The sequence below is a fragment of the Thamnophis elegans genome, chromosome 5 (assembly GCF_009769535.1).
Source record: "Thamnophis elegans isolate rThaEle1 chromosome 5, rThaEle1.pri, whole genome shotgun sequence".
Classification (NCBI taxonomy): domain Eukaryota; kingdom Metazoa; phylum Chordata; class Lepidosauria; order Squamata; family Colubridae; genus Thamnophis; species Thamnophis elegans.
In genome coordinates, this window is record NC_045545.1 from 22,180,200 (window position 1) to 22,204,487 (window position 24,288).

The 24,288-nt window shown below is 37.8% G+C and overlaps 1 protein-coding gene across 1 annotated transcript in view; it reads right to left on the bottom strand.

The window, feature by feature from the left end:
• LOC116509345 (serine/threonine-protein kinase TNNI3K-like) overlaps nucleotides 1-24,288 on the bottom strand; it is a 214,969-nt gene that overhangs the window by 23,695 nt on the left and 166,986 nt on the right. The window contains 2 exon segments of the mRNA XM_032218492.1: nucleotides 350-519; nucleotides 9,441-9,500. Of these exon segments, the coding sequence (XP_032074383.1) occupies nucleotides 350-519; nucleotides 9,441-9,500 (230 nt within the window).

Genomic DNA, 24,288 nt, shown 5'->3' on the forward strand with positions numbered 1-24,288 from the left:
AGAAAGAAAAATGAAGATGATGTGCAAAATGGAGTTATGGGAATGTCCAAACAAACAAATATCTAAGGACTGACTGCTTATGCAGAAAACCTGGGAGGGAAGTCTGAGCAAGAAAAGCAGGAAGACATTTGGAAGACCCCCAGATTTAAAGCTGATTTGTTGATAGAATGTTTTGGACCTTCTAGCTTACAAAGGAAAATTACTACCGAGTGTTTTGTTTCTGTGATGCTTTCAAGCATCTTGTTCCTTAATGGGGGTGCTAACAGCAGTTTGACTAGTGAAGAATAGGCCAGACAGTTCTTTGAATCCCACAGACTAAGGGAGGAATCCATGTGGTCTTCATGCTTACCTTTGGGACCACGTCCCATGAGCTCTTGAATTCAGGGCGTATTCCAATTCAAAACGGCTACGCAAAGCAGCAACATGGCTGCGTCCAGGGCATCCCCGGGTGAGTAGGCAGTCTGACGAGGAGGATGGTGACAAGGAACCACTGCTGTTGCTGGAGGCTGGTGACATCAGCTGGATATAAGGAAGAGGACATTATCAGTACTTATTTATGACAACCCCAAAGTCTTTACATTCCTCCTACGTGTCATAGATGCTTTAGATAATGTCCTCAGCTATTTCCATTCAAACTAGTCGTGCTAGCTTTTAATTGTCTAATGGAGGAGGGCCTTTGTAATCTGGGGCTTGGAAAACTTTTTGCTGTATTTTTTTTTGATCCAAAGATTTAAGTCCTCTCTCTTATTACACCCACAGAGTGTAAATCACTCTTCTTTGATCAGCTATTTTTAAAAAGTATGGTTTCTTTGTGATGGACGTAACAGTATTGCTATATTTATTACTGCAATGAGATCATTTCCCATATCATTCTTATAGCAATATATTTAAAAACAATGGCTTCAGTTTATTGGATAGTTGGAAAGTGTATGGCAATTACATCAGAAAGAGTGAGGCCAATCATTAGAATAGGCAAGCCCAAATGTTGATTAAATAAATAAAATAATAGAGCTGCAACTTTTTAATGCTTAAGTTAATACTAGCATGTCATGTGAAGTTTCTTCTGTAGGGATGAGAAAATGTAATTATTTTTTAAAAAAAATTTTTTTTTGCCATCTACCAACTCAGTTTCATGTAAAGTTAACCAGAATGAAAGAAATTCTTAATTTAACAGAATAATGGGATGGGTGTCTGTTAAATCTAAATGTACAATAAATTGGAAGGAATTAGTTCTATGTGTAAAATGTGTTAAATGCATGGCAAAGTGTGAAATGGGATTTTACACAAGGATAACATAGCTTTATGTATGTATAAAGTAGCAAATGGAATTTTACTCATGTATAAAACAACATTTGACATGTACGTTACACCTGAGAAAGGCAATGCTCTAGGTAGTATAGCACTAAAGGGAGGAAGGTGTGTGTATGGGTGTATATAAAATTTACTTATTACTCATTTCTTAAAAAATAAAAAGGAAAAGGAACATGCAAAAGGGAAAACACAGTTGCTACATAAATTTAATATCAATAAGTAGAAATTAATGAGATTATATAGTTCAGTAATGATTGATGAGAAATTAACTAAAAAACCTCCAAAGTATATTAAAATTATTTTAACAATGTGAGAAAGGATTGTATTTCTGAATTGAGTGCTGAAGTCTCTACTCTTTGTTATTTAAGAATATAGAAAGAAAGAAAAAAACTAAACTATTATAAATATTAGTTTCCAAATTCCCTTTTGTTATACTCCGACAGGAGAAAGGAATTAATTGCATAGAGTATGTCACTTTCTGCTAGATGCTTAGTAGACAGGAGAGATTAGAGTGCTTTTATGGTGCACAAAAGCATACTGTGCCCCCAAAGAGATCAAGATTAGAGTCACTGTTAAATAAGAGGTTAGAGTATTTTTATTGGATGTTATTTTATTGATTGATCTTATTTTTTCATTATTTTTATTTATTATATATTATTTATTATATAAATTATTATAAATAAGAATGTCTTTACTTTTATTGTATTTGTATTGTATTTGTATTTATTGTATTTATTTGTCTTGTATGCCGCCCACTCCCGAAGGACTCCGGGCGGCTCACAATAGACAAGGGAAGGGGAAATAACTAGACAAAGACAACACTTTAAAAAACGCAACATTCACAGTTTCAGTGGGGCTGGATGTTTTACAAGCCCCCCGGCCTGCTGGAACAGCCAGGACTTGGTGGCTTTGCGGAAGGCCGGGAGGGTAGTAAGGGTCCAGATCTCCACGGGGAGGTCATTCCAGAGGGCTGGAGCTGCAACAGAGAAGGCTCTCCCCCGGGGAGTAGCCAGCTGACATTGGCTGGCAGATGGAATCCGGAGAAGACCTAACCTGTGAGATCTAATCGCTCTATGGGAGGTAATCGGCAGGAGGCGGTCTCTCGGGTACCCAGGTCCGATGCCATGTAGGGCTTTATAGGTAGCGACCAGCACTATTATTATTATTTATTTATAATAATAAGGTGGTGCAGTGGTTAGAATGTAATATTTCAGGCTGAACCTGCTCACAGCCTGGAGTTTGATCCTGATGGGCACAAAGGTGACTCAGTCTTCCATCCTTCTGAGATCGGTAAATAAAGACCCAGATTGTTGGGGATAATATGCCGACTCTAAACCACTCACAGAATGCTATAAAGCACTAAAAGCTATGTAGATCTAAGTGTTATTGCTATTTATTGGATGTTATTTGGCTGGTTGTTTGAAGACCCAATAGTATTTTGGGTTGTTCCTAGACAAGATGCATCCTTTGTGGAACACTTTGAGCAGTCTCATGCTCAAACATTGAAACAAGATGCTATAATATTATTTATACAAAGTGTATGTGATCCAAAATCATACTTCTTTACTACAATCACTATTTACAAGATATGATTACCCATCTAACCAGCGATGGGTTCCACATTTTGTTACCACCAGTTTGCCTCGCATGCATCTGTTCGCTTTGCAGGTGCATGTGCCCCTTCTGCGCATGCACTTTGCTCATGTGTGTGCCTTCCGTGCCTAAATAGGATGGCATAGAGCCAGGCCAGGTTGGTGGGTGGGCAGGCCCACCTGTGATTTCCACTACTGGTTGGGCTGAGCCGGTCCAAATCGGCTGAATACCACCTCTGCATCAACACATGCAGATTTGGGGATGGCTGCTCATTGTTTGGAACTATAACTATTTTGCTTCCAGTCATCACAAAACCAGTCATTTCCTCCTCCCAATGATGATATTTAAGTAGACATTTAAGTGAATACAAGGCAACCCATAACCCAATGGGTTTTCCTTTTGTAAATATTGCTTTACATTAACAGGAAAACCAAAGGACCATAGCAAAAAAAAGTACTGCGAGTGGGAATGACTTTTGACTTCCAGCTTGTGTTGCTTGTAGGAAGCTGACAGGGAGAATCAGAAATCATTCCTTCTCCTTGGATGATCCACAGACCTGCTTGCCACTTTGCTGAGTGAGTGGGGGAAGAGTAAGGCACTGCAAGAAAAACTGTACTCCTATTCCCCATCCTGGCATGTCTCCAAGAGGAGGGTATAGGGAAGGTGCTAGACAAGTTGTGAAGGGTATCAGGATGCGTGAGAGGTGCCACATGGTGCGAGGAGGGCACACAGGGTTGCAACATGAGTCAGGAAGGTGGAAGGCAAGAACTGTCAAACAAATTGGGGAGGATGTAAGCGGTCTGGCACAGGTCAGGAAGGATGCACGGGGTATCTGAAAGATGCTGTGCTGGTCAAGGAGAATGTATGGGCATAGGGTGAAGGTTGGTGGGGGCTTAGAGGTATGCAACATGGGTCAGGAATGATGTGTAGGATGTGAAAGTAGCTGGCATAGGAGGAGCACAGAGGGAGGTAGCACAGGTGGAGGGAGCATTACCTGATCAACCTGAGAGCTTGTTTGAAGTCTTCCCCATTGCTGACGCTCCCTGCCAGCTTCCCACAGTGAAAGATTTTGCTTGTGGGAAGTTGACAGGGAGCATCAGCAATCATAGCCAAGCTTATACATCCTGCTGGCTTCCCCACTGACTTGTGAGAAGCTGGCAGAGAGTAATGGAAATGACGATCATGTGACTGTGGCTGACTATGGCAGTGCTGAAGTAGCAACAGCACAGCGGCAATGAAGCAGCCATAACTTTCCTAAGTGTTATTGCCATGGGAGCAATGGGTCCCAGAATTCTGTTAGCCACCTGAGCTACCTTTCTTCAAAAATTGTTGCCTTGTGATGCACTGTTTCACCCAATTGAAGGTTACAGACGAATAGACACAACAGATTTAGTAGTATATTATTTTAGTCTAGATAACACTTAAAGGTAAAAGTATCCCCTCGTACATATGTGCTAGTCATTCATGATTCTAGGGGGTGGTGCTTGTCTCCGTTTCAAAGCCGAAGAGCCAGCGCTGTCCGAAGATGTCTCTGTGGTCATGTGGTTGGCATGACTAAATGCCGAAGGCACATGGAACGCTGTTACCTTAACACCAAAGGTGGTCCCTATTTTTCTACCTGCATTTTTACATGCTTTCGAACTGCTAGGTTGGCAGAAGCTGGGAAAAGTAACTGGAACTCACTCTGTTACACAGCACTAGGGATTCGAACCGCCGAACTGCTGACCTTTCTAATCAACAAGCTCAGCATCTTAGCCACTGAGCCACCCTTTTAGATAACACATACATGACCACAAACTTCTAGATAATTATACTACAGCATGAATAGAGCAATTTTCTTTCCATTGGGACTGATATTCTATACTCTCCCATCCACAGGGCAAAGAATTGTAATTTGCACATTTTCTTATTAAAAAGATAATTTCTTAGTGAAAACCTGTTTTTTTTTTTTTTAAAATCCACTTAATGTCAAAGAGATGACTGCCTAAGCAGGAAAATCAGTGAATACAGCCTCTTACCTACATTATTAAAAAGATTCTGTAGGGTGGCAATAATGGATAATTTAATTTTTATACTTGTATACCAGAAGGAAGTTTTTCAAATATAGACAATAAACACATCAAAGAAGTAGCATAAAACTGCTACACTATGACACAGCATTTTTTTAGAAGCAATATCAAAAACCACATTTTATTTCCTGAAAAGGAAGACACAAATCCAAAGAATCTTCATGCCTCAGTCCACATGACTGACTAAGATTCTGCTTAACACCCCTTGATGTGACATTGGAACGCCATCTTGCATTCTTTCATTAACATAATACCTGGCTAGCTAAATATTCCTCTTATTTTGCCTTGAAATGTATACAAGCTCCCCTCCTGGATTGGAATTCAGATGAATGGTTGTCAGTGTACTAGAATAGTGAGCTGTTTTTAAGATGGCAGTTGAAAGTGAAATATTGCTTCAATGAGCTCCAACCAAGAAATACATACTGAACTCTCCCAATAGTATTTCCATCCTCACATAATATGACCTGAGTATTTTACAGCATCCAGACCACATCCGGCCCTTGGGCTAACCCTATCCAGCCCATGTGAGATCAATTAGAAATTAGAAATCATATGTAAGGTAGTGTACTGCAGGGGCAAGTGACGAAGCCAAATTGGGTCTAGCTTTGTGTTGTTGTCACGTTGCTCTTTCAGTCAGCTGGTGGCAGAGGTGGGTTCCTACCAGTTCGCACCTATTCGGTAGAACTGGTTCGTCAAATCTACCGAACCGGTTAGAAGAGGTTCCACCAGTGGACCCGGAAAGCAGGCCACACCTACAGAAGAGGTTCCAAATTTTTTTGAAACCCACCACTAGTCCTTGGATATGATTATTCTACACTATCATGCTCATATTTATAAAACTCACTGCCTCTGTGAAAGGTAAGGATGACTACTGCAATCAGTGCAATCAGAACATTGTGTTGAAGTTGTTTTAATGCAAACCAAAGATGCCTTTTAAAAAACAAGTTTACATCATATTCTTATGCATGCCAGTGCTGTGTGTGAGGTAATTTAAGGTGGTTCTGACAAGTGTCGACGGCATCTTCATATCCATTCACATGGGCGGAAAGCCACTCCCATCTGGTCACATGGGTGGCAAGCCACTCCCACAAAGGAGACCACACCCACAGAGTAGGTTTGAACAATTTTTGAAACCCACCACTGGCTGGTGGCCACAGAAGGGTGAGGAAAGAAAGCACTGTTCTGTACCCATACAGTGGTTGCTCCTCACCTGGAGCAGCCTGAAGAGATGGCAGAGGTAGTCATTGTGTGAAGAGACCTGGGCTTGGCCACCCACCACTGCCTTGGTCAAAGCATGGCCTGGCAGTTCCTCATGTGATTCCTTGGGAAATTAATTGCCTACTTCTATATTATCACCTGCTGCTGATAGAACTTGAAAAGTAAAATGGATACTGGGAGCCAGCATTCTGATCCTCCCACTTAAGAATGGTGAAATTCCTTGGAAACATTTCTAATGAACATACATAGGTGATATTTCTAGGAAGTGGTTGCTAAAATTGAACATGCTTAATGTGCACCAATATTTATCAGTCATACACTGAAGTCAACTTTGGCCAGCTCAACCATTTGTTTTAGAAAATATTCAATCCATTTTTTCCTTCCCTTTGCCCTAGTGAAAGATATCCTTCTCCCTGATGAAATACGAAAACGTGGGTTCAAAATCAAGAATAATAGTAATAGCAATAGAACTTAGACTTTACAGCCCTCTCTAAGCAGTTTACAGAGTCAGCATATTGCCCCCAACAATCTGGGTCCTCATTTTACCACTCTTGGAAAGAGGGAAGGCTGTGCCAGTGAGAATCGAACAGCTGGCAGTTGGCAGAATTAGCCTGCAGTATTGTATTCTAACCATTGTGCCACCATAAAGGAATAATAAGGCCTTGGAAGGGAGCAACTTTGGTTAAAGGCCAGGATATAAATGGGAAGATCATGCATTCTAATCTTGCCTTAGACAAGAAGATATAGCCCCAGTTCTACATGTCTGAAATTAGGAAAATAGGGCGCTGATGTCAGGCTCCAAAAAGCAAGAAAGACACATGAGGTTACTTTTGAGCCATTTCCATTATTGTTCCTCACCTAGAGACAGAGAGCAGGGGTGTCAAACTCGTGGCCCTCGGGCTGGATGCATCTCATGCTGGCCATGCCCACCCCCAGTTTAGGGAAGGAGAAAAAAGTCACGATATGTCAGTTATGACAACGTGACACTGAGAGTTCAATACTCCTGAACTAGAGCAACATTTTGCATCATTAAAGATATACTCTGAGAATTCTAGAGAGGAGCTATCTTGACCCTCTGTCTCCCAACCAAACTATGTAAACTTTGCTGTCTATTGCTCCTCTGGAATGCAGCCGCTTTGTCCTGGGAATCCAGGTTACATTCCACCACACTCTAAACAGAAATTTAGAGATACAGTACTTTCAAATACACCAGTTTTTTTTAAAAAAAAGCTTACTGTGCTTCTTACGTATATCATTAAATGATGTAATAACAATCAGAGGCTCAATAATTTTTGCTAGTTCCATGCTCAGAACTTCTGCTTTATGATCTGCAGTTCTGATAATGTTCCAGTGGTGTGGAAGAAGTGACTCTGGCACCACAGAGCTTGGCACTTTGATGGCATTGCTGATTAATTCTAGTTCATTAACTCTAATATTTGGATTCTTTCATAGTGTAATCCTGAAAGCAGATACTGCATACAATATTTTTAAAAATGGAATACTTTGAATTAAATTGCCTGTAAGCTCTCCTGAAGAGATGCAAATATACCTTGCTTGTGCTAATTAAATTACATTAATCACATTTGGTTAATTAAGCTTATTTAGCTAGGAGCTTCGGTGTGGTCTAGGGGATTAACTGGGAAAAAACTTTCTGCTCATGTACTCATGTCCACGCTACAACGTTAATCCAAACTCCTATCTCTTGGATCACTTTAGTGGTTATAAGGATGAAGACTGAGGTAAATGTAAGACAGTTTAGTCATCATGATGTAGCATAAATTATAGATTTATCTGTTTTATTTCTTGAGATTTCATTTTAGAATGATTTTCTACAGAGATTTGAAGACAAAGGACACATTTTATCTTAACTTGATCTAATTATTCCAGTATGCTTCTCCCATAAAGTGTTTTTCTGGTGAGACCAGTCTGTCAGGGCAACCTGGTCTATCCAACTATGGGACGGAGCATACTGCTTCCACTTTCGCCTTTCAGCCCCAATCCAGGAGCCTTCGCAGGCAGTTGCTTCTGAGACAAACTATTTTGTGTTTGTAAATTTAAATTTAACTCCCATAAAGTTATTCGTGAAGAGAGGGCAAAAAGTTAAATAGGTATAAAATGCATGAGTTAGATTTTTATTCCTAGTAGATTATAGCTGCATTTTGTTACATCAGTCTTGTAACAGTTATCATTACTCTGACTGCCTTTTGATTTCTTGGGATGTAACCAGAGAGGGGATTCTGTCCATTTGTTGAACATTTTGAGAGAACATCCTTAATTATATCTGGTCTACCATACTTGGTCCTCTTTTCCTGTGTTGCTGTCACTGACTTTTTTTTTTTTTTTTTTTTTTGCTAATAGGGAATTTTCATTTGTAGCAAGTCACACAACAGGACTGATGGCATTGTATAATATGACTATATGAAACCATTGGAGACAAAATTTGATTCAGTGCCTTTCAACTGGTCTTCCAGTCTAATGGCACCATGCCAGACTGACTGAAGAGGCATTCTGTAAATAGAGAGTTGTCTTGTAGACATATGGCAGAAGGTGGATCAATAAGACTCTTTCCAATTTGCTTAAAAAAAAAACATGCCTCTTAAAATAAAGGGACTTTTTTTTAAAAAAAAAAAAGTAAAACTGAAAAGCGCAAGGATTTCTAGTAGCTGATCACTTATTGGCTAGATCAGCAGAGGAATCAGATATTGGCCAAGAAGGGTACATTCAGATTGGCTGTTTTTTCCCTGGTTAAATAACAATATTATTATAATCAGCAGGGAAATATATACAGTATGGATGCCTGGGGTGTATACTCTCATTTTCCTAATCATTGTGGTTAAAAAGTTATTTAGGTTTTTACAATGCCTAAGAAACCTGAAAAAATGTTCATACAAAAGTGACAAAGGGATTTAAAAAATAAGATTGCTAAGAACATTAGAGAAAATGATTTCCCCCGAAATCCCCTTCAATTTTCAGAGTTACTCCTTGTTTTCAGCCAAGAAAAATAATGAGGGTTTTAGGTATTTCCAATTATGATGACCTAGCTTTTCTCCCCTTTGTTATAGCATTTATTATACTTCTTTTTCATCAAATTGCTTAGATTGCAAAGAAAACAAATAGCTTAGGTTCCAAAGAAAACAGAGTAGAATATCTCAAAAGTGTATCTGATTTTTTTTCAGTAAACAATTGATGAATCATTTATTTTTCAAAATTAGCCATTCATATTTAGTAACAAACAGATTTTGTTCTTACCTCTATGTTGCACAGACATTCTTCTAATTTGGACACTACTTCAGAAAACTCAGGTCTTCCCTGCAAATGCAGCAAGGCAATAACAATATCAATGTTTGACAATGCCTTTCATATTTTGCAAACTGATCTTTATAATTTTGAAGACTACTTGCTTGGATCTCAAGGTAGCTTAGCTTAAAGAAGTTAAGAAAATATTCTTGTTATCGTCTCTATCCTGGAGGCATTTACAAGTCCCTGGGAGATTGGGTGGGTGAATTGTTTCCCTGAATTATATGAGAGCAAGGCAGAAGAGAGTAGAACTGCCTATTTTATAATCCAATATCATTTTTGGTTGATTCTTTCTTTCCCATCAACTCTATAGTCTTCTCCCACATTACTTAGAATAGACCATAATTTTCCATAGGAACTTTTTAGTGATTATGGAAGGATGTATCTTTCTGTGAACTTCACTAAATGATCTTTCAGTTCAAACTACTGAAAAGAATTGTTTTACAAGATCCATGGTGACAGTGACCTGAAAGAAAATGAGAATGTAAAATACACATTCAAGCAAATAGCCATAACAGTGTAATTTTACACATGTATGGATGAGTCCCAGTTGTCTATAACACTTTGCGATAAAGGGTTTAGAAATAGGCCCTTGAAAATATCAATTTGCTTTGTAGAAGTGGCCAAAAAGAGGAAATTCTATGTACTGGTGATTATTAGAAAATTGAAGGAAAATAAATGGATAGGAACAGATATAATTTATAGTATAGCATTGTAGTGTATCATTCTTGTTCCTTCATTTCAAAAAGAATATGGAAGACTTGGAAAAAGTGAAGAAAGCAGCAATCATCTATAAATCATCTATAAAGAAAGATTGAAGTGTTATGTTTGAAGACACAACCATTATGTTTGAGATAGGGATAGGAAAAAGGGTTAAAATTATGCATTGTATAAAAAAAAACACGGAGAAATTGTGCTCCTGCTCTTATAATACATTGGGCATCATCTAATGAAATGAATTGGAAGACAAAATAAAACAATTCTATATATTTTAGCCCATGGATTTCATATACACAATATATGATGATGACTGTTGGCTTAATTGATTTTAAAACAAAACAGACAAGTACCATTCAGCAAAATAGATAGCTAGAGGAAGCTTTCAGTATACGACATTGTAAAAGGTCCTTCAGTAAGGCTTTGCCTTCACCTTACACTGTAGTACAGTGGTGGGTTGCTCTTACCGTTGCTACCAGTACACTGATTGTGGTCTGTTCGTGCACGCGCCGAATGTGTGCTTGCACGCATGCGCAATCCACTAACCCTTCGACAACCAGCTTTTTGTTGGGGCTCACGCAGGCACCACACGCTGTGCACGTGTGCACACTTTGCCGTTAGGCATAAAAACAAGCTATAGAGCGCAGGCAGGCAGGTGGACCAAACGAGCCACCGTACTGGTACAGTCTCAGTTGCTCCCGGCAACTACCGGTATGTACCCGCAGCAACTGCTGTACCCGCAGCAATCAACATCTGCTGTAGTCAGATGTGGGTTGCTCCCGGTTCAGCCAGGATTGGTAGTAGCAGCGGCGGGAGGTTCTGCCCCCCTGCCGAGACACTTCTGCGCATGCGGAGAAGTGTCGAGCACGTGCACATGCATGAGCAAACTGTAGTAAAAAAATGGAAACCCACCACTGACTGTAGTCTCAATTTTTAGGAGAAGCTATATATTAAAAGAATTTAGAGTAAATAAACCCATAGGCTTTTCAAACAGGTTTTTTTCCCCTTACGTTTTTAATTTGCTCAGTTTCAATGGTCTGCTTGAATTTGTGAATAATATTGCTCCTTTATAAATAAACATAATTTTTTCATTGTTTAAATTACTTTTCTATCTAAAATTTGATAGCACCTTAATGAATGTTAAAACCACCTGGAGTCGCTTAGACATGTTATAAGCGGCATATAAATTTAATAAATAAAAAGAATTTAAAATAAATAAAATATGCTTTATTAAATGCTTTTTTCAGCTCCTAAAGCTTTCTTTCAGTGAAGGGGGGGAAGAATAGCATACTTTAACTATCATATATTGCTCCTCTTAATGCCAAATTGGTGAATATCCAACTGTAAGTGAAAGAATGTTTCACATATTCATAGTTCAAAGCTCACATAAATGGAAATCTGATAGGTTCATGTCTAGAATTTGACTCCATTTTCTATTGTGTAGTCTGGTTGTCATTTAAGATACTCCAAATGGAAAAATATAGTCACGTTTACCCTACCAAACTGACTAACATCTACTTTTTTCAAAAAGGGATCTTTAAAAAAAATGTTGTGATTAACTTTCATTGTGGAGCTGCAGGGATATAATGATCAGAATAATAAAAATGTCAACCCTGCATTATATTTATTTGTTCTTTCTGTTTCCCTTCTAGGTGCCCTGCTCATTCTACTTGCTATGCTGATTCACTTAATATCCCCGTGCCCCTCTTCATGCATGGTATGCTCTGAAGAAGTTACTCTGTGCCAAGGGTTAACATATATACTAGGTAACCAAGTCAGACACTTTAAAGAGAACTCATATTTATTCTGTACTGTAAGTTCACCCAGCCCAGCTGTAATTGTATTGACTGCTTCTTATGCCTGCTGCTGAGAGGTAAATTTTCCGAGAGCTAGCCTTTCACATTTTGACTGAAGAGTGATAGCATTGTTTCATTTCTTTTTGCCTTGGGGCCTTATCCAAACTATTCCAAGCCCTTCAGAGGTAATTGAAAACCTTTGTTACCGAGAACAGTCATTTCACTCAGCCAAACGCTTTAAGAAAAACAAAATAGATCATTTTAATAAGTTTTGTCCACATTTTGTGCAAAGTTCAAGCTGTCCTGGCTAAATGAGCTATCAATTGCCTGATAACCCTGCCAAGGAATCTTTCAGGATTAGCAAGATTAAGTGATGTAGCAATGATACAGATTAGCATCATAAAGTGCATTATAATTCTGAAAAGAATGTCTTTCTCGTCTCCTCCCACCTCTTGATGCTAAATGATCTGTAGAAATGCTAACAAGATACAGTGGCTGTGTTCATTATTATTGCTTGTCCAAGTCAACAATTTAATCAGACACCTGATTAACAAATTTAAAGTAGTGTTTGGTTTGTGTACTGATTCTTGGGAGGGGGGGAATGAGCAGAAAAAATATACCTTAATAGTGGTTAAAGTAATAGTTAATTAATAATGTCATTATGTATTTTTATAGTTTAGATTTTCCCCTCTCTGTCAACAGAACCCTCAAGAAGGTCACAGTGCTTTCTTTTTGCCTATAATGATGTTAAATATAAACTTAGTAATATCCAGAATTCTAAAATGCTCTATTTAGTCCACGGGTGGGTTGCTGCTGGCATTACTGCTGCTTCGATGCCTCAAACTTTTTGCACTGAAAATTGTTCTGCACATGCGCAGAACCAAAAAACATGATGGCGGCCCCATAGGAGAACCAGTTCAGGGGTAGCTGCTGGTTCCAGCGACACAGGCCGGCAAGTTACTATTGTTCGAACCGGTCCGAACCAGTAGCAACCCATCTCTGATTTGGTCCCTGCTTTTCATTACAAAATTGCCAATGAAACTGCCTTTACACAGTAAAACATTGATCTTCCCAGTGATTCAGAGCAAAGGGACAATACAGAAAGGTTCCACTAGATTTGCTCTGAGCATCCTGATGTTTTGGTTTTATTTTGATCAGCTTTTTTTCTCTGGGTTTGCTGTCACTATATTTGCTGGTCCATATTGTCTTAATTTTCCACAGGTCTATCTTAGCTGTGTGTTTTGGAGCTCCTGCTTCCTCCAGAAAGATCAGGTGCTTGATCCAAGATCTAAGTATTAAAACAGCACTGCAAAGTGATCTTAAATAAAAACATAAAAAAGGATAGCACTGTATCTTTGTATGCAAAAGTGCGCCTGAGTAAGACTGTATGTAAGAGGGAAAAAAAGATAGATTATAGATTAATCATGTCAGATGTGGGCTGCAAAATATCTGGATGACTGCTAGATTGCAGCAAGCAGATACATGTTAATTCTTTATTACACTACTAACAGTTTAACAACCACCTCATCAAATATGCCACAGAAAATATAAGCAAAATCCTGGACATGGCAATGGTAGGATCCACATATCATTAGCTGCTGCTGTTGCTGTTGCTCCTCCTCCTCCTCCTCCTCCTCATCATCATCATCATCATCATCATCATCATCATACTTGAGATTAGGCCCTCTCCTAAGAAGAGGAGAATTGATCCTAGTCTTTGGGGAGAATGTCCTCTTTTCAAATAGAAATGGAATGGCAAAGCTTTTAGGAGAAATAGGGAAAAAAGAAACACCAAAATAAGATCATAACTGAGGACTGGAGAAGTGCTGTTGACATTCTGTAGATTGGAATGATGAGGATGTTGTGACAAACCTCCAATGGCAAAAGTGCATTCATTGTAGTCGGGACTTAATGGAGTCAAATCCTGGGCATCTTTGAAATTTTGGGGCATATGGGATCTATCAGAATCAAATGTTGTCCAGGAAGGAATGTAAGTTGTCTGTTAGACTCAGATAATTAATTCAAGGTCTATATGGCATTCAGATCATGTTGACATATGAGAGCTAGAAACATGAAGAAACCAGGCATATCGATTATAAAAACATTCTGTGTTAATGGGCACAGATGAACAATCCTTATAAAAGATTCAATAAGCCAAGGCAACATTGCTGGTCAGTTATAATTTACATTCTTCTTTCGGTCCTCCAAGCAAACCACATAGGTGTACAATTTGTACAAAATATATTCAGTACATGTCCTTTAAGATGGAATCCATTAAAAGGGATCATTTCCCTAGAACAGCACTAAGAAAAAATATGTAGGTTTTCAAGCCAGTCTATGGATTGATCAGAATAACTGAGGTCTTGAAAGGCCCTTTTATTCAAAAAATTCTTATACAGCTTTGTTTTACATCTAACATTTTATGATAAATCTCTAATATTAAGACCACAAAGAGGCAAAGACAGTGGTTGTGTCTGTAAAAATTTACCTGCTATATAAGATCACATTTTCCACTTGAGTCATTCTATACATTTGTAGAATTAGCAGGACAGTAATCAATAGGCTAGGGGGCTATTGGCATGTTAATTTCTTGAAATAGAAACAAATCTCCTTTAAGATGTTGAGCATTGAAAGAACATGTATATGAGACAAGGCCTTACCCATGGCTACCATTGTGCTTGCTTTAGTCTTAATGAAAAGCTAATTTGGCTGTGAAGATGGAAGGACCCAATGATTTTAAACGCTAATCAAAATCAATACAAATTAAACTTGTACTTCCTAAGATGAATTCCCTGACTTTGAAAGCTGTATGTGGAAGAATTGATACCAATTTAATTAAAACACACTGTAATTGAAAGCTGTGTGAAAGTCACTGGTTTCCAAGGAATAATGTAAAATTTTTCTTTATCTGCTCTTAACATTTGTGAGTTCTCATTCAAGATTGTGCTTGAAAGGCAATTCAAAGCAATGTTGAAAGTATTCTATATCATCTTGATTGGTCATGCCAAGAAGCATGCAAAATTGTTATTGCTTTTTTCCTCTAGGATTGCTTCATAAAATCAGAGATTGCTAGAAAACTTTCTGAGGGTGATAGGAATAACTTCTAGACTACACTTGATAACTAAATAGTACAGGCAATTTGATAGTACAGCCAGTCTAATGGTTAAGGCACCTGGCTTGAAACTGGAAGCCTATGAATTCTAAACCCACCAAAGGCACACAAACCAGCTGGGTGACCTTGGGCCAATCACTCTCTGTCAGCCCTAAGAAGCTGGTAATGGCACACCATTGCAAAAAAAGAACATTGAGAAGAAAACTATAAGGGACATGTCTAGACTATACCTGAATCAACATAACATGAATTGACATCCCTCCCCAACAATTGTGCACATCTTCACAACAAAACATGTATATGTCTGCAAACGTGAACAGCATCTTGTAGAAATGTGCTGAACAAAATTGCTAGGTATAAAATATGGTTCAAGACTAAGAAAAATTGCAAGATGGAGAATGCTATTCAGATCATAGAGCAAGGCTAGGCCAAAATGAAAGGTCAGATAATGAATAGATTAGATACAATACAATATGTACAGACGCACCAAATAATGTAAGAAAGGAAGACCTGGCAAAAGAAAGAGGAATATGCTGTAAAAGGAGTGATTCATTCCACTTAAAAAAAAAACCAACACTATAACAAATAGATATATACTCACAGAATGTAAACAAACTCCACCAGCCCTGCCAACTTACGTTTGCTTTATCCCACCTGTAATAATACACCCAAGACACACAAACTCACAAATATTATCCCATTTTAATAAAGGACTTTAATATTTCATCTTTAACCCAAGACTATTGGCTTCTTGTTATAATTGTTTATCTCATCACTATGCAATCTCCTTGGAGGCCAGCCTGGTGAAATCCTCCTCACTTTTGTGTCATTTTACTACTTTCAACTTTTTCCACAAGTTGTTGGATGGGTAGGTGTATCATAGTTGGCTGCAAAAAGAATTCAGATAACTACTAGATCAAGAGGGTGGTGAGCTATGTAGGCTTGGTATGAAATGGATTATCTGGATCATTTTTTTAATCAGGCCGGACTATAGTACTGAGACAGTTTAGTCACATTTGTGTATGATTTTGGATTATTTAAATGAACAACCAGCTGCATTGTATAGCTTGGTTTCTTGTGTAGTTTGATTGCTTGTACAATGCTTTGTCACAAATAATAGTTAATTAGCAATAACTAATAGTTGCTATTTAATTAGTCTTTTGTCTAAAGTCTTTGCTTTAAGCTTTGTGGCTGGACTGTGTATTATATTAGGCAACACTATTAATCTAGCAAATACTGTAATCAAGTCTTGCAGCCTAATGCACCAACATGCTGGAATTCAAGGTCTTGCATCAGCAATCAATCAAATTATTTTCATTTTCAGTGGGCCATGTGTTCTGCTAATACTTTTATAGTGTTTAAAAGCTTGTAATACTTGGATTGTGGAAAAGAGAATCCTTTATCTGTTCTAAGAAACAATTGGCAGGTGTAAGAGAGGCTTAGTTTTACTCCAAGTTTCCTTCATGCTCCTGTAGATTTCAGAGTCCAAACTTGGTTATATGATAAAGGGACATCACAAAAACAGTGCTGTTAACTCACTGTAAAAACCACTGTTTGGCTTGCTAAAATGGTTACTCATTCAACAGTAGCGCTCTAGTCATCCATCCATCATGCTTGCGCTTGTGTGATACACAGGCTAAACTCGGCTAATCTATCCTCCAGAGGACATGATTGAAAGCAATACACATCCCAGCAAGGAACCATTCTCTAATGCATTAATGAGAAACCCAGGGGAAATCCTTCAAGGCATCAATAAACGACAGCATGCTTCGTCCTCCGTCAAGTTTATTACTTTTACCTGAGACAAATAAATCCATATTGTAAAGGGAAAACAGCACATGACCTCCCAGCACAGATAAACATTAGCAGCAGTAAAATGCCATTGCTACACAGGAGAGGTGCCTTTCTGAGAATGTTTGAGAGCTTCAAGTCAGGATTGAGGTGGGGTCACCGAACAGCATGTGGGAAGCTTGTATGGTGCCTGCTTGTCCTATGCTTGAATGAAAGCATTGATGGTTTCTCACATCCTCAGGAAAAGGGGGACTTTTTAAAATATTACAGCCCGTCATCCCCTCCACCAAATGATTGTAATAAGCAATGCATTAACTTGCAATGCCTGGTGAAACAGATGATTTTCTGTTTTCTGAACAAATAGGTCATGTCGGAATACCGTGAAAGAAATTATGAATTCCTGGGTAAAGAATGAATGTTACATGAAGGTTTTGATGAATCTAAGAGAGGGTCTGAACAACTAGGAAGCTGAAAGAGGACTGGTGGTGGCTCAGTCCTGAAAGGAAAGAATGATTGATCATGTTATTCAGCCAAGAGAGGTTGAATGAAGAGATGCCATTGGCATAGCAGAGTGAGGCCATACCGATTAAGACATTGGTCTACTCTAGACATCATATTTGTCTGCCCTGGATGTATTATGGTGATGTGGGATATTTTATTACAAGATTTTCAGGGAGGGAAATATATCTGCCTGCATTTTCAGGGTAGGGAAATATATCTGCCTGCATGAAAGTGTTATTATCCCAGAAGACGTTGATGGCAATGCACCTTTTGGGCCTGCCATTTATTTATTGGGAAAGTCTAGAACTGTATAATCAACTCATGAAGGCAACAAGGCCTCAGCCAAATTCATTCCACAGCCAAACTGAAAGATCATAAGGCATTCTAGAGATTGTGTCCATAATACTTTTCTGCTTGTAATAGGTTGTATAAGCCAAAGATACAAGAGAGAAAAAGAATAATCACTCACCCCTTTCTATGAAATACTGTAAGGTCAATTATAATCTTACCTTAAGGGGAAATGGGGATCTCATAAAGGACATCCATCCAGAATATGTTCTCAAATGCTCTGCCAGTAATGTTAGATGCACAGTAAAATCATTACAAGAAATAAGCCTGTGCAATACTCTGATTTTAGACATCTGTCTCAATAACTGGATAGTGGAAACATTATTTATTTAAAAAAATCCACTTTTATAACATCAATACATTACAACTCTCATTCCAGATGTAAACATTTGGTATAAGACTGTAAAACTGAATATAGATTCTAATTTGAACTAGTTCTATGCCAACATTCTTCAACACAGATGAAAATACTGCTTTTCAGCAAATAGTTGAAATTTAGATGGCAATTCCAAACACTGAATATACAATGTTATTATTTAGCAAGGCTCTTCCTTTGTGACCCAAACTCCTAAGGTCCTTTCAAATGTTCACTGAAATGTATTATGACTTCTTGTTGATTTGGGTACATTATAAATAATCTTTCATTCATCATTTGAACAGCTTCCATAATTGTCTCAATGTCAAATTTTCTACCCATGAGTTGAGGATCCTAGCTATAAATTTCCTTATATTTCCCCCTTTTTAAAATAAGGTGAAAAGGAGTTATAACATTGTTATTTGATTTGAAAAATTAATTATTTATGTGATCTATTTTACTGTGTTTTATTGGCCTCTGTAAACTGTTCAGATTACATAGCAAATACAAATTTTGAACTTGATTTTACTAATCCTTTCATTCGGGGTTGGTTTTTTTACATTTTTATACTGTATTTCTAAAAAAGATATAAAGCCTAGAAATACCATGTTTTAAAAACAGCATTTTTATAATTATGACATAATAGCATGCTGAATGTTTATAGGAACTTATTTGACCATCTTGCTCATTTGTATATGGTGAAGCAGGTTTTTATCCATAAATTATTATTACTTCTCAGTTTTGCTATTAGCTATTCATCGTCTTCCTTTAACAAGAAATACAAGAAATGACTAGTATTAAAACAGAGGATGTGAATTACAAATTTGTGCACATATAGAAATTTAATTATGCTTCTCTCCTCATAGCTGCTCCTGTATCTACCCAAGCTTTGATTATTACTGATGGAAGTATCACTTCAGTAGAAGGGTTTAACCTCTCCTTCCTACTTAATGCAACTTTCCTAAGCCTCAGTACTAATGGGATTAAAGCATTTAATGATGATGCCTTCCTTGGACTTAGAACACTGAAGACTTTGCTGCTGGACCAGAACCAAATATCAAGCTTTTCTATCACATACAGCACATTTCATGAACTTCAGAAGCTTCAGGTGCTGGTGCTAAGCAACAATATTTTAAGTACCATTCATGGCACCTGGTTCAAGAACACGAAGGCTCTTATTAGACTCCATTTAAATGGAAATCAGCTTACCAGTATAAATGCTGACAGCTTTGAGATGGCAAATCTTGACAACCTCAGAATCCTGGATCTATCAAACAATTTCATTAACGCTATTGCAAAGAGAGCCTTCCATGGCCTGCCTCAACTGATGGAAATAGACCTTTCTAGAAACAGGCTAGCTCTTATCCCTGACACATTTTCTCCCCTTGGTCAATTAAAACTTCTTAGCCTGGACCAGAATTGGTGGAACTGCACATGCAAACTTTATGATCTAGCTCCTTTCTAAGACAATATGTGAATTCATCAAAAATACTCAGAATCCTGAAAACATGAACTGCACAGCTTCTGAAAACCCATCAGTAACAAATCTGCTTCAACTCACAAAGATCAACTGTAAGTCTGCATTGAAGCAACCATCCAGAATTTTTAAAAAAGGGAGAAAGAAATATGGGCGAGACATTGCATTGGTAGCACTCTTCTCCTTTGTAGGTAATGATTCTCTTAACGAGGTGTTGCTTGCTCAGTCCCTAGTTTATGTTTAAATTGACATTCTTCACTGTTTATGAAGTTAAAGGAATCACAGAGCGAGACATAGACTCTGACAATGATGAAGATCAATCTTCCCTAACCTGATTTTCATTCAGATGTGTTGTGACCACAACTGCCAAAAGGCAAAGCAGCTTTTGCACAATCTTTTTGCATTTAGGGAAATTTGATGGGAGGACTTTGCCCATTCAGAAAATGGCGGTTCAGGGTTGGGGAGAATAATTACTCCTATAACGTGAATTTGCTAGAAAACTGGCTGCCACTTCTAGAGTTCCCTTTCACATATAGTGTTCTAAATTAGGTTTGCTTCTTTTGTGGGCATGTAGAGATACTTGTAAAAAAAAGCACTCTGCTGCAACTGGCCATAATTGAATTGTCCAAGAAGACCTAGAAGGCCCATTTTGGCCCATCAAGCAGAGTTGTCAAACTCACATCATCATGACATTACATGACGTATCATGACTTTTCCCCACTTTGCTAAACCGGGCTTGGATGTGGCTAGTGCGTGATGCATATGGCCCGTGGGCCGCGAGTTTGACAGCCCTGCCATAGAGACATAGATGATCCTGGAGTCTGCCATTTTGCAACGTGTCAGCTTTTGCCTTTGACTGCAAAGCCAGCCTTGACTTTTCAGAAACCTCCCCCCTCCACCCAGGCATTATTGCTGAGGCAACAAGCTGTCTGCAGCTAGCATTGGTTTATTCTGTGTAGATTCTCTCCCATCCAATATTTCTGTTTTCCCATTGTAAAGGAGTACTTGTATCCTACTAGTACAGTTTATTTTAAGAGGTTTCCAAATATCAATTGAAAAAGTTCCATGCAAATTAATTATTGTTAAAATGTTGTTGGGGGACATATATATATATATATATATATATATATATATATATATATATATATGTGTGTGTGTGTGTGTGTGTGTGTGTGTGTGTGTGTGTGTGTGTGTGTATGTATATGTGTGTGTGTGTGTATGTATGTATGTATGTATGTATGTATGTATATATATATATTATATATATATATATATATATATATGTATATATATGTATATATATGTATATATATGTATATATATGTATATATATGTATATATATGTATATATATGTATATATATGTATATATATATATATATTTAAGTATATACCTCCCACCCTGGCTGGCTGATAAGGAGTCGTTCTCTGTAGCTCAAATGGTTAACTCCCTGCCTGGGAGGCAATGGAGCACAGGTTCGATTCCCAAACTTGGGTATGGCTAGCTGATGAGAGCTAAATAGCTTGAAATAGATCTATACTAGTCTCCCTTTATTTATTTATCAGCATAAATATAACTATATATATATATATATATATATATATATATATATATATATATATATATATATATATATATATATATATATATATATATATATATATATAATATATTATATATGAGGTGGGTTCCTACCAGTTCGCACCTATTCGGTAGAACTGGTTTGTCAAATCTACTGAACCGGTTAGAAGAGGTTCCACCAGTGGACCCGAAAGCAGGCCACACCTACAGAAGAGGTTCCAAAAATTTTTGAAACCCACCACTGGTCCATGGATATGATTATTCTTCACTATCATGCTCATATTTATAAAACTCAATGCCTCTGTGAAAGGTAAGGATGACTACTGCGTTTGTGGTGCAATCAGAACATTGCGTGTGTTGAAGTGTTTTAACGCAAACCAAAGATGCCTTTTAAAAAACAAGTTTACATCATATTCTTATGCATGCCAATGCTGTGTGTGAGGTAATTTAAGGTGGTTCTGACAAGTGTTGTCGGCATCTTCATATCCGGTCACATGGGCAGCAAGCCACTCCCACAAAGGAGGCCACACCCACAGAGTAGGTTCGAACAATTTTTGAAACCCACCACTGAATATATGTGTGTGTGTGTGTGTGTGTGTGTTCACAACAAGTTATTTTGATGAAGTCAACACTGTGGATTTGTTCTTCTGCTCTTGAGAGTTACAATTTCTCATTTCATAAGCTGAGCAGGAGAGTTCACAGTCTCCTCTTGTGTTACGCTGTTCACGTTATAGTTGTTCATGTGGTCTACTTGTCTAAACAAGATATTTGCAACTGTTGGTTTCCAACATGCTACAGGAATCAACTGTCCTATGCTTACTGAGCAGTGTCCTCTCCTGCGCCTGGTATAGGTTGTATTTCATTATTTTGGAATGGTGGATTAGTTGCTTCTTTGATATGACCCTCAGCACTGCTCAGCTGACAATACAATAATCTCTGTCCTTAAAAAAACCCTGCTAAAAATGTATCTATATTTTGGAATTTAAATGCTTGCCTGAAGCTATATCATTGCCTGAAGCTATACCATCTTAGGCTCTGATCTTATTTCATTTCACAAACTAAGAAATATTAAACACACATCGTGTGTGAAAGAGACGGCCAAGGAAAAACAAAAGCTATGAGGATGCCGAAAGAATTGATAAATGATATTTTTCTGCCTTCTGGAGTCAAATAAAAGTGTTAGTTTAGTAGCTCTTTATTTGAAACAATCTATATCAGAGGTGGTATTCTGCTGGTTCACCCAGGTTTGGGTGAACTGGTAGTGACAGCAGCGGGAGGCTCCGCCCACCCACCCAGATGTCATCAAGGACATTCTGTGCATGCGCAGAAGGTTCTGTGCATGTGCAGAAGGGCTGCACGTGCATTCCCAGTTCCAAACTGGTAGAGAAGATGCTATATTGCTATTGCTTTAAAAAAGCTGAAGTTCCATAGACATTTAAACTCATCCTGGGTTTTCTTCCTTTTTGCTTGTATTATTTACTTCACAATCTTATTTATACATTATTGGAACCTATACATAAGCTCAAATTAATTGGAATGCTTAAAAAATTGTATAAAATTAGCAGGGTGGAAGATTGTTCCATCGCCATGTAGTTTTATGCATTGTAGATTTCATGTAATTCTTGAAAAATATTCCAAGCAAAATCATTGACATATATAGATGTAAAAATATGAGGGGATTTAATTGGCTCCCTATGCAACTCTCCCTTTCAGCTACGTTCAAAAATCTCATATTGCAGGATAATCAAATTAGTTATGTTGTTCTATTACAGCTGCATTTCAATGTCCAATAGGAACACTTTTACTGTTCTTACTGTAATACCTTGATAAACTTTCTATTTGTTACAGGAGGTGCTGGTCTAACGTGCCTAGCTTTGGCCTTCTTTAACAGGAAACTTCAGTCTCACAAAGCAAATGGAGGCCCATCAGAAAATTGCTGTTGCCGAGTCCTAGGTGGATCTCAATGTGATCATGAGCCAAGTAATTACCTCACGAAGGGATACTGTAACTGCCACTTAACTTGGGAAAATGAAATAAAAATTATGTCGAGGTTAGGTGCTGGTGAGAAAATGCATATTTACGGACAAATAGTTATCAAGGAACGATAAAACCAGAGTGTAAGTGCACAGGCCCAAAAATTCCATTTGGAAGCATTCAAAGTAAGGATGAACCAACAAAAAACAAGCATTTCTTATGCTTTAAATGTAAACCTCAAGAAGCTTCCCAGAATATAGAAGTACCTCATAAACAGAGTTACCCTTGCAAAAATATTTCCAAAGAACTCAACATTCAGAAAACTCTGGGCAATTTGTGGAAGATTCATTAAACACAAGATTAAAAGATGGTACAACTTTCAATCAAGGTAAGTAATCTTCCAGAAAGAGAAAATGAAAAAAAATTCCCTTCACTGAATATTGTCCTAGTTGATATCCTAGACATAACATATTGCAACATAGAAATGAAAGTGGAGACAATGGGTCCCGGATCCAAGAATATTTGAACAAGAGAAGTTAATCAGAAGTGTAATTAAATCCCATGCCAATATAGCCTACCTGAAACAGAACAATGATTTTGATGTGTGGGACAAAAAACATTGTTAGTAGCTACACAGATATAAAATGAAGTTTACTACAGAGATGTGGAATACAGTAGATACTGTATAATGAGTATAATATACACATTCAGCCATTTTCTTTGATTTTGGATCTCTGATAACAATACCACAAAGATAGTGGTAGTTCCTGGCACAGAAAGTTTGAGATGAGGTCAGAGGAAGAAAGAAAAGCACTTTCAATTGGGGGTAATAGCTCTCAATCATATCAATGAAGGTGATGACTGATAATTGAGTCACTTTGCAGTGAGATGGGTGGTAAATGAATTTAATAAATAAAATAAATAGTGAATGGGAAGGACAAAACCCAATAATCTGTGGCACAAATTGGTATAAAAAGGGAACAACGAAATTTGACATGGTTGGTTGAAGTAAGAAAAAGGGAGGAAAGGGAGGGGAAAAAGCTCAGAGGTATAGAAGAGAAGAAAAATATATGGTGGGCAGGAAAATGGAGTGGAGAACAGACAGTTCAGAAACTTATTGATTTTACCATCATAATATTTAATGAATA